The following is a 10276-nucleotide window of genomic DNA, read 5'->3' on the forward strand; positions in this document are numbered from 1 at the left end:
AAATAAATAAAAACAAATCTGCAATAGAATACATTTTATGTATATGTATGACAATATAAGAGCCAATTATTTAGCAAACGATGTATTTTTAATGTATATGTTTTCAAACCGCATATTGGATCTTCATACATTAGTTTTATATTGTAGTAAATGGGTTTCTCGTGGGGGTTATCATATTTTTTAAAACATTTGAAAACACCTGCTTTAGGACACACAAATGCATGAATAATGGAAGAACTGACGATTTACCAGTAATCATTTGAAACCAAGGTCTTCATAAATGTCAACACCTGGTTCAGCTTGTAATCTATAGTGCAAGACAAAAACATTCGATTGTTTAATTTATATTAATACATTAGGTAAAATGTTTACCGCAGTATTATTTAATATAGCATATATTCTATATCCTTTCTTGCTTTTTGTCTATAGCCTACCTGACACCTAATGCTTTGTTTGTCTCATTTTCATCTTTATAGAGTAACCAATATACTTTAATGTAGGCTAAACAAAGAACCACATAGAAAAATACAGCTAGAGAGAAAATAAAGGCATAGCCTACAAACTTTGATTTTTTTTTTTCATTTATAAATCAAACAGAAATGCAAACGTGAAGGGTAGCCTAATGATAAATGTCAAATTAATTTATTGGTTTCCGAATAAAAACAATTAGTTGCACGTTGTTTTCCATGGTGGTAGCCTACCATAAATATTCTCTGAAAGATATCAATAGGAAAATGTGTGTAGCTACCTCTGCCAAAAGAAGCAGACAAACACTGGAAAGAGCAATGCGAGGTGAATAATGAGAAAGTGTTTTACTCTACAAACATTTCGTATTCTATATTCTGTAGGCTTATATGTTACGAATTTAAATCATGCGCATATTTTAATTTAGCAGTTCAATTTAGCAACAGCGAATTGTCGAATCTGCAAGCGAGTAGGCCTACTTAAAAACTTCAGAGACTTGTGCGCATGCCTAACTAACTAACAGTTATTTTGTTTGTTTGTTTGTTTGTTGTTTAATTTTTAATTTTTTTGTATGCATAGTGAATATGAACACCTCCATTGAGATCTCCCCCACTGATGGATTACATTATTCTGATCACTTCAATAACACTGCAGTGGACCTTTATTTTCATGAATAATGGAATCATAAGTCTTATGATTATCACTGAATCATAAGTTTGTTGTTGAGTTGTTGAGTAAGTAACTCTTATGTGATATGTCTTATAGTGACAGGAACAGACAATGGACTTTCCACAGAGTTCTTCATTCTCAACCTCTCTGTCTGTACTGTCTCATCTGTCTTCTCAGGTATAAATTAGAAATGTCCTTGATAGTGTGGACTAATTCGTATAGGACTTCACTGGACTATTCTTCACTGTTCTTCACTGGTTTCCCTCTGTTTCAGTGTCTGATCTGTGTTGAGCCTGGCAGTGGTTCATTTATTTAGTGCGGACACTTTTATGTGTCATGGCTTGATTTCTTTTAAAGCTAACGGGACTATTGTATTTAGCTATCAAGGTCACATTAACTTTTATTATTTATTTTTACCATGCAAATCAAGTGCCTTGTATGTATTTATTTCATTGTTTTACAATTGTCCCAGAGCCTGACTTTCAAACTTTTCCTATGAAAAAATACTGTCTCTATGTACTGTACAGTAATTATATTTTAAAGAATATGATATGAATAATCCAAAAAAGAGTGAAATATACCGTACATAAGTCTAGCATCTGTCATCAGATATTCACTTGCCTCTTATGAATAATGTTATCTTTTGGTTTACACCCATTTTTATAAAAAAAAAAAAAAAAATGAATGAAGTTCATCCTGAAGTATTTAATTCACTGCAGACTGTTTTTCAGATCTGCCATCTTGTACATCATTTGATTAACATATATTTAATAATGAAGTAACAATGGCTAACATATTAATAAAGTGCTGCCTCTTCTTGCAAACCACATCACTGACTTGCAGTGATTGAAAATTATATATTTTTTAAATTTATATTATTTATTTTTCTTCTCTGCCACATGAAGATAAAAATCCTTGGTCAGTCTGGAGGCAAAGCACGGCATTTGTCTCTTCATGTGTGTATCCAGGTCTGTGGTGTGAGACTGGAAGTGAAAAGCCACGCGATGATTTACTCGTGTGAGAATCTGAATAATCTCTAGATGACAGTCCTTTAACATCTTGCAAAGTTCGCCGATAAATACAGAGCCTGTTTCTGGATTTCTCCACGAGTAGTACCCTATGTAGAGAAACAAATATGTTTTCAAATGCATTTGTTGAAAGTGTAAAAAAATAAATAAAGCCTATCAACTATGCCACTGTCTGTCAGTGCAATGCAAACCTTCCACTGTGGAATAACAGCAGAGAAAATCCGCCTCGGGAACATCCGATATTCCCGAAAATTCCCCCGGTGCTTCTTCGCTGTCTGCCTCGACGCCAGAGTCGAATTCCTGTCCCCTGCAGGCCTGAATGTGGAATCAAACCAATAACACATTAGTTAAACACAGACCAAATCTTATGAAATGCTTCTCTCTCTCTTTTGCAGGCGCTGTACCTGCAGGAAGAAAAGTTTCGGCTTGTCCCGCAGACTAGGGCAGAGGTCAGAAGTCACGAGGGAGGTCAGAGTTTTGACATGGATCCAGCAATCATCCGATCCGAGGATTGTTCCTTCCTCTCCGTGGCTCATCAGCACACACACAAAGCAGGAATTGTCTGCGTGGTTCTCCTTGGATACTAGGGCATATTTATAAATGAATATAGGCATTATGACCCATCCTGAAAGCTGAAAATGACGTTGCACTGTACCTTTTCTCAGCACGCGAATCATTTCATTTGCTGACAGGTTCTTCTCCACCTGTACTTGAAAACCGAGGGACTTGAACGTGCTCGACAGTAAGCGTTCATCTACTGAACCGCCCTTCCTTTGCAAATGTGGTGAGTCTGGAACAAGAAGGCAATAGATGTATATAGGGAATGTAATGTTTCTGGTTTAAGTTTAATTTCCACCAATTCCATTGATTCTGTTAGAGCTTTTGAGAAAGTTGAAAATGACTGAAAAGAATAGGTGTGTTTGAATTAAAGCAGCACAGCACATAGACCGATCCGTGTATGACATCAAAGTACCGCGAAAATGATTCGTCTGATGATACTGAGTCGGTACTTTGATGTCATTGGCGATGTCATCGTGGTACTTTGATGTCATCCGTCTGCGAACGCACCTTTAAATTCAATGAATGAGTCAAATGAATGAATCACTCACTGAATCAGCGTGTGATTCATTAGACTGATTCAAACCCAATAACTCAGAGACTGCTTCTTCTTTTTTTACTGAAACAGGATCTCTGAATCATTTAAACTCATCACTATTTATTTATTTCATATGTAACTGTGCACGGAGTTATAATTTACAATCAACCATTCATTATCACAAAACTGTTTTCAGAAAAATCCAGAGGTTTTTTTTCAGGAACGGATACTCTGTGGAATGCCACAAAGCAGGACCAGCGTGCTAAAAAATCACATGAATAGAAACTCAAGACTGTAAGTCACCGTGGGATTAGAACTCAAAACAGAAGAGCTGGAGTCAGCGAGAATCAAGGTTAGAGGCAAGGTTAACACTGAAGTTGACATTCAGATTAGTTACACTACAGTATACTCTATGCATAGGGTTCTTGACTCAATTTTAAAGAACACTTTATGCCATAAAGTTATAATATGAGGAGAATTGCCTTAAATAAGTAGATAATACTTTTGTGCTTCAGACATTATTCTTTGTAGTGATAAAGTATGTTCAGAACACACTGCTGAAGTACACACTACTGAAGTAATTCAGAACATTTAACCAAAATTAAAAAATAGATTAAAACAAAAATTTAATAATTAAAACAATCCATAAAATGATCCCATGCATGATGGGAACCTTAAAAGTTTCTACAGCCTATATGAAGTGCTTGACTTAAGGTTGTAATTTTTTCTTCTAATAGTGTAGCATTAGGTTCAACTTTACAGTTATTGTAGCCATTGAAAAGGGTCAGATACGTGTTAAAGAACAGTTCCTGTAAGCAGGTCAGAGATTAAACAACTTCACAGTTCAGTGGAGATACCGGCTGATAATACTCACCAGGGAAGTGCTCATTGCTGATTATTAGACATTTGCCTATGTTTTTATGCTTCCTGTAAGGCTCAAATACACAAGTCTTCTTGACAGCACTGTGAACACAAGATGCGAGTTAAAACACCTTAACAAAAGTAAAATGAAGAAATGAACTTAAACATGCTTGGCTTTACAATGATCTACTGTAAGCATTCTGTTTTAACCAGAGTCTTACCTGTGATCTTCAGAAACGTGCGAATTCATTCTGAGACTTCATTCATCACACCACTTCTTGAAAGTGACGAATAGCTTCCTACAATCTCACTTCTTTCATTCTAAATTTCCTTCTCCCTTTACTTTCATTTTACAGCGAAAGATTTCAAAGTCCGCTGGCTCCCAGGAGGGGCGTCGCACTTGATCTGTGACCAGCTTCCTACAGGACAAGGTTCACACAAAACTAAAACTACAACAGTAAATTATTTTATTAACAGGGAAAAAAAAAATGTTTTATAACATCATATTCATGCACACTATTGTATATTTATTTATTTTTTACTTCAAAACACAATAGTTGTGGACGGTGGTATTGTGCTGTATAGTTCCCTCTGCTGGGTATTTGCAGTGTCTACTCCGAAAGGCCACTACATGAGAGAGAGAGAGAGAGAGAGAGAGAGAGAGAGAGAGAGAGAGAAGAGAGAGAGAGAGAGAGAGAGAGAGAGAGAGAGAGAGAGAGAGAGAGAGAGGGAGAGGGAGAGGGAGAGGGAGAGAGAGAGAGAGAGAGAGAGAGAGAGAGAGAGAGAGAGAGAGAGAGATTTTATACAAAATTATGTAAATATAAACTGATCATATAATCACTTAAATATCGTTTTCAACATAGACTAAACTAGAGAGCACATAAAAAATTATTTCAATGTTTTTAATCATTTCAAATACAACTTTAAGGTCATGCACTGAAAAAATGAAACTGGCTTGTAAAATCAAAGATGCTTTGTAGGTATATGCTGCATCAAAAAGATATTCATCTGTATAAGTAAGACTATCTATGAGTTTGAGGTCATTACATTGTGAAGTTAAGGACTCATGGTCATGGTCGACTCATAATCCAATCACAGTCATTCTTCTGTACTAAGCCTTGCGGTTATAAGCGTGGTGTGCATGTGTCACTCTTATGCAGACAGCTGCAGATTACTGTTTATTAGTGTACTTAGCGTTACATCTCGGGGGTCTTACAGCAATGAGGCTGGGACTCTTTCGAGCCTGCCATATGTGCCGATTTCGAAGACCCCATGGGCGTTTAGGGGGTGTTGATAGGTTTCTGCTGGCGAATCAGCAGTCTGACTGGCATTGTCATTTTAGTGCATCTTAATCTTATTAAAGTTCCATATGGGGAAGCTGCAGCTGAGCTCATGAGTAACTCAAATTAAACACATGAAATGCATCTTTTCAGTTAGGTTACTTTACCATATTTACATATAGGCCCTCAACTACAAATATATCAGCAAACGTTGATCAAGTGTGGGAAATAACAAAATGTTTTCTGGTAACACTTTACAATAATGTTCAATAGTTAACAATAGTATTAACTAACATGAACTAACAATAAGCAATACACTTGTTACAGTGTGTAGTAATGTTAGTTAATAAAAATACAGCAGTTAATCGTTTGTTCATAGTTCACAGTGCATTAACTAATGTTAACAAATACAACCTTTGATTTAAATAACGGATTAATAAATGCTGAAGTATTGTTTATTCTTAGTTCATGTTAACTAATGAACCTTATTGTAAAGTGTTACCGTTTTCCTTTTGTCTTGTAATAAGACTTAACAGGCAGGCTCAATGACAATGCATGATGCAGCAAGATACAATCTTGTTTTCTCAAACCTGCCCGGCATAAAGATCCAATTTGCTGAGCCACTTAAATCCAGTGCATGCCTACATCCAGTATAGCTGCTAACCAATCAGATCACTGGACCCTTGACCATTTTATCCACTTAAATCAGTACTTTGTATTTGGGGAACTGAAGATTATGTTATGTTTAGTGTTATTGAATAACTTTTACATCCACATTAGCCTGCTCTACATTGTACTTCGGGGCTTAGGGACTTATAATAACCGTATGGCTAAACTGGGAAGGGAAACAATGGGAAGACGGGCAGTGGTGGGATCAAGAAATGACACAAGGCATACTTGAACTCAGGTCACAACACGTCCTGTCAAACGTGAGACCATGTCAAACTCAAATGTGTCTATTTGTATTAGTCAGGACTTCCTCTTGTAGCACAGAGATGATGTTTTAGGCTTATGATGCTTTATGTCATTCCATTGCTTTATGATCACATGTATATGAGGTTTGTTCTCGCGCATCGAGCAAGCATTCTTGAGCTTCCGTTTACCAGATTTGAGTGATGGACGTAAAATATCTTGATTTGGGTTTCGAAGAAAAGAAAAGTCTTGAGGGTTTAGATATGAGAGTGAGTAAATGATGACTCACCCTTTAAGCTTTGTAAGAGACGTGTAGATGTGTGTGAACGAGTGTGAGAAGTCTCTGTCCGTATCTCAAGGCCAGCAGTGACACACTGTCACATGCTTTAAAGCAAAATGTAGCATCCGGTGAAATGTGCATACGCATTCACAGATAGGACACCTCATGCTATTCCTGGATCAGAGAACAAAACACTATGGTGATTTCATCTTGTAAACAAAATGTGTGATGAGTCACAGATAAATGAAATGTGTGAGAGGAACAGAATCAGTGTTTTTATGATCAGTTTTCTAGGTTTGAATGAACATTACAAGAACTTGTGCAGGCACACACACATGATATTTTATATCATATCAATAAAATAAAGATTATAACAAGCGGCTTTGCTCATTTAGACATTAGACATCCACTTTAGACATTCTACTAACTATAAGTAACTTTGCAACTACATGTCAACTAACTCATTCGAGTAGGCTATTAGTAGACTGGTAGGTTAGGGTTAGGTGTTAGGGTTCGGGTTAGTACACTGATATTTAAGTTATCTCAACAAATTTTAAGTTGTTGTAACTAATCGCAGCCACATTTTTTACAGTGTAGAATAAGTTGACTTGTAGTTGCCAAGTTACAGTAGAATATCTGTTGGGGATGATCAAAATAAAGTGTTAGCAGATATTAAGCATAGTCTACTAATACTCAAAGGACAGTTAGTTGACATGTAGTTGCAAAGTTATTTAGTTAGTAGAATGTCTAAAGTGGACTATCGAAATAAAGTGTTACCCATATTTATTTAGTAAGCATGTAGTATGGCAAGTGGGATAATATTGCAGTCATTATTGCTAAATAAACCCCAACATGGTGATACAAGACCATTTCCCTTCGCACCATGGGTCCTGATCAGGGTTTAGATTTTGCAATAATGGCAGGCTGTTTACATATTTACAGTTTTTTCCAACTGTCCAAAATCTTTTCATGTCACACGATTTTTGAAACCTCTCACTCAAAGTGCAAACCTACACACCAAATCTCCAAACCAAGCTATTTCTCAGCCTTTGACTTTTCAAAACACTACACACAATTCTCCACCTAAAACCCAACAATCTAACAGGAAGTGACTTGCTTTCCTTTTCCAAACACAACCAATCAGAATGCTACACTTATTCACCAGGTCACACACACACACTCCTCACATGTGCAAACACTAATTGCTTTACTGATCACTAACCAATCACTGCTTTACTGTAGTATAGGCCTATATAAATAGGTCAAAGGTCAGTTTTGAACAATGCATGCCAACAATGGACAGAGACCACACACACAATTGTGTTCTTTACTATATTCTAAAGAATATACGTTTGGTTTACATGTTTATGGTTTTGTTGTATGCTACTGTATACAACAGTAATGTTTGGCCTAATACAGTAAATATTTTCTGTTTCTACATTGCATTGGTGTTTACAGTGTACTTGTTGCCCCTCTCAGCAGATTACTTTCACTGTAGAACATTGTATTGAAATGTAGATATAAGCCTATGCAAGACCAACGAGCTTTACATTTAGAACAACAGTGTTTACATGGTATATCCAAAAATGTACTATTATGAAAGACGTGTTTGCCATTTGATGCAAATGCCTCATTCTGACTTGTGTTTACGGCATTTTGAATGCAGTGTTACATTTTGAAGGAGATGTGAGGCATTTTGCATTTTGTGTGTGCAGTTTTGGGAATTGTATGTAGAGTTTTGAAAAAAAGGTGACATAGTTTTGAAAACGTGTGGAAAAAACTGTAATATAGTGCTTTATATGGCTGCATTTCATTTTTTTCTAAACTAATACTTAAGCCAAGAAGCTTAGTGCAGTTTGTTTCAAAACACAAAATTCTCACAGTACACACCAATAACAACTTACATCACAGTGACTGGCAGTCCACCAGTAAATGAACCCAAACAACGCTGTGTGTGTGTGTGTGTGTGTGTGTGTGTGTGTGTGTGTGTGTGTGTGTGTGTGTGTGTGTGTGTGTGTGTGTGTGTGTGTGTGTGTGTGTGTGTGTGTGTGTGTGTGTGTGTGTGTGTGTGTGTGTGTGTGTGTGTGTGTGTGTGTGTGTGTGTGTGTGTGTGTGTGTGTGTGTGTGTGTGTGTGTGTGTGTGTGTGTGTGTGATTAATTGGGTTTAAGTCAAACTCTTCAAACAACCAATAAGGAGAAGTTCAATCCAAATATAGTGCTGGATCAACAAGTTGCATAGGTCATAAAAACAGGTAGTTGTGGGTTTAGTAAGTATAAAGAAATGCAGCCTTGAATGACTAATGCAAATGTGATAGCTGAACTCAGCAGGATTTAAGATCTCAGCATCTCATTATACACTGTTGGAAAAAATCAGCAGGGAATCACTTAGGAAAGCTTTTGTGATTGTCTTGATTTGTGAAAGAAAATATCCAGCTGGGCTCAGTGTTTTCTAACAAAACAAAATCCACATTTCCAACTTCACTTTAGTGTGGTTAGTCTAGTATGTTTTTCTAACACAAAACCTCACCTGACCCAGTGTTATTATTGTTAATACCTTGTAATTGTTAACAATATAAGTAATTGAAATAATGCTGAAATAAAATATAATATAGATATTAGATAAAAGGCAAAAAAATAAATAGAAAATGTTGCTTTAGAAATGTTGCAACTAACTGAAACAATTTAAATTCTATCTACTTAAATAACTAAAATACAAATAATTTAAAGCTATATAGAAATATTTTTTAAAAATGAGGTAAAACTTTACAATAAGGTCCCTATTAAAGTGCTAACTGACCATGAGCAGTACATTTATTAGTTAATTGGTTAAAAAAACTACTGTTAGCATTCATTGTTAGTAAATATTAGCAGGTCCATTCAACAATATTAATAATACAATTATACAATATTCAAAATTTATTAATAAATATTGACATTAACATTAACTAAGATTCATATTTTAAGTTTATGTTATAACATACTTAACCAGTGTTAACAAATGGAACCTTATTGCAAAGTGTGACCAAAAATGAATAACAATGACAAAAGCACATACAAAATGACTAAAACAAACCAAAATTAAAAGGAAATGTGAATTTTTTTTATAACAATTCAAAATATGAATACATACTATAATGACATATACATAGTACTAAAATAACACTGACCTGAGCCGTCTGCTGTCCACCTGCAAAAGTGTAGAAAATTTAACTAATAAAAGACATACATAAATCATAGCAAACTTACTTTTACAATAAATTAGAAACCACACAGAATAGAAACATTTTATTTTGTTGGTTTTATGTTTCATCACACACAAACACACACACACACATACACACAAAGACTCGCCCACAAATACACACATTTTCTTAAATTACTTTTAGTTTTTATATTAAGTAAATTATATGTAAGTAAGTCTATATGATAACCCTACATCTACCCTTTACAAAACCCTTTTGTAGACATAATTTTGTCATTTACTCACCTTGAATATGTTCCAAACCTGTATGAGTTTTTGTCTTCCCCTAAACACAAAAGAAGATATTTTGGGTAACCATTTTTGATGGTTGATGGACCCCATTGACTTCCATAGTGTGGAGAGAAAAAATGGGGCACATCAACTGTTTGTTTACTGACATTCTTCAAAATATCTTATATTTGTGGTCAGCAGAAGAAAGAAACA

At 35.5% G+C, this 10276-nt stretch overlaps 1 protein-coding gene and 1 long non-coding RNA gene across 2 annotated transcripts; one reads left to right on the plus strand and one right to left on the minus strand.

Annotated features, from left to right (window-relative positions):
* Positions 1–1652: 1652 nt before the first annotated feature.
* On the minus strand, positions 1653–4747 carry casp21 (caspase 21, apoptosis-related cysteine peptidase). The gene is made up of 7 exons (XM_079586145.1): positions 4662–4747; positions 4341–4538; positions 4133–4221; positions 2818–2952; positions 2567–2745; positions 2354–2477; positions 1653–2251 (listed from the first exon to the last, which is right to left on the minus strand). Exons 2-7 carry the CDS (start codon positions 4367–4369, stop codon positions 2010–2012), a joined length of 798 nt encoding a protein of 265 aa, XP_079442271.1. The 5' UTR covers positions 4370–4538; positions 4662–4747; the 3' UTR covers positions 1653–2009.
* On the plus strand, positions 2824–4563 carry LOC306984641. Its single transcript, XR_013794582.1, has 3 exons — positions 2824–2946; positions 3479–3610; positions 4476–4563. It is a non-coding gene; the product is annotated as an uncharacterized lncRNA (long non-coding RNA).
* Positions 4748–10276: the final 5529 nt, after the last annotated feature.

The sequence above is a fragment of the Phoxinus phoxinus genome (genome assembly GCF_949152265.1).
Source record: "Phoxinus phoxinus genome assembly, chromosome: 17".
NCBI classification, from domain to species: domain Eukaryota; kingdom Metazoa; phylum Chordata; class Actinopteri; order Cypriniformes; family Leuciscidae; genus Phoxinus; species Phoxinus phoxinus.

Coding starts and splice junctions, on each gene's coding strand:
- casp21 (XM_079586145.1), bottom strand. CDS start 4,369: ATGAATTCGCACGTTTCTGAAGATCACAG. Junction 4,222..4,340: donor CACGTTTCTGAAGATCACAG/GTAAGACTCTGG, acceptor TTGTGTTCACAG/TGCTGTCAAGAAGACTTGTG. Junction 2,953..4,132: donor CAGCAATGAGCACTTCCCTG/GTGAGTATTATC, acceptor TTCTTGTTCCAG/ACTCACCACATTTGCAAAGG.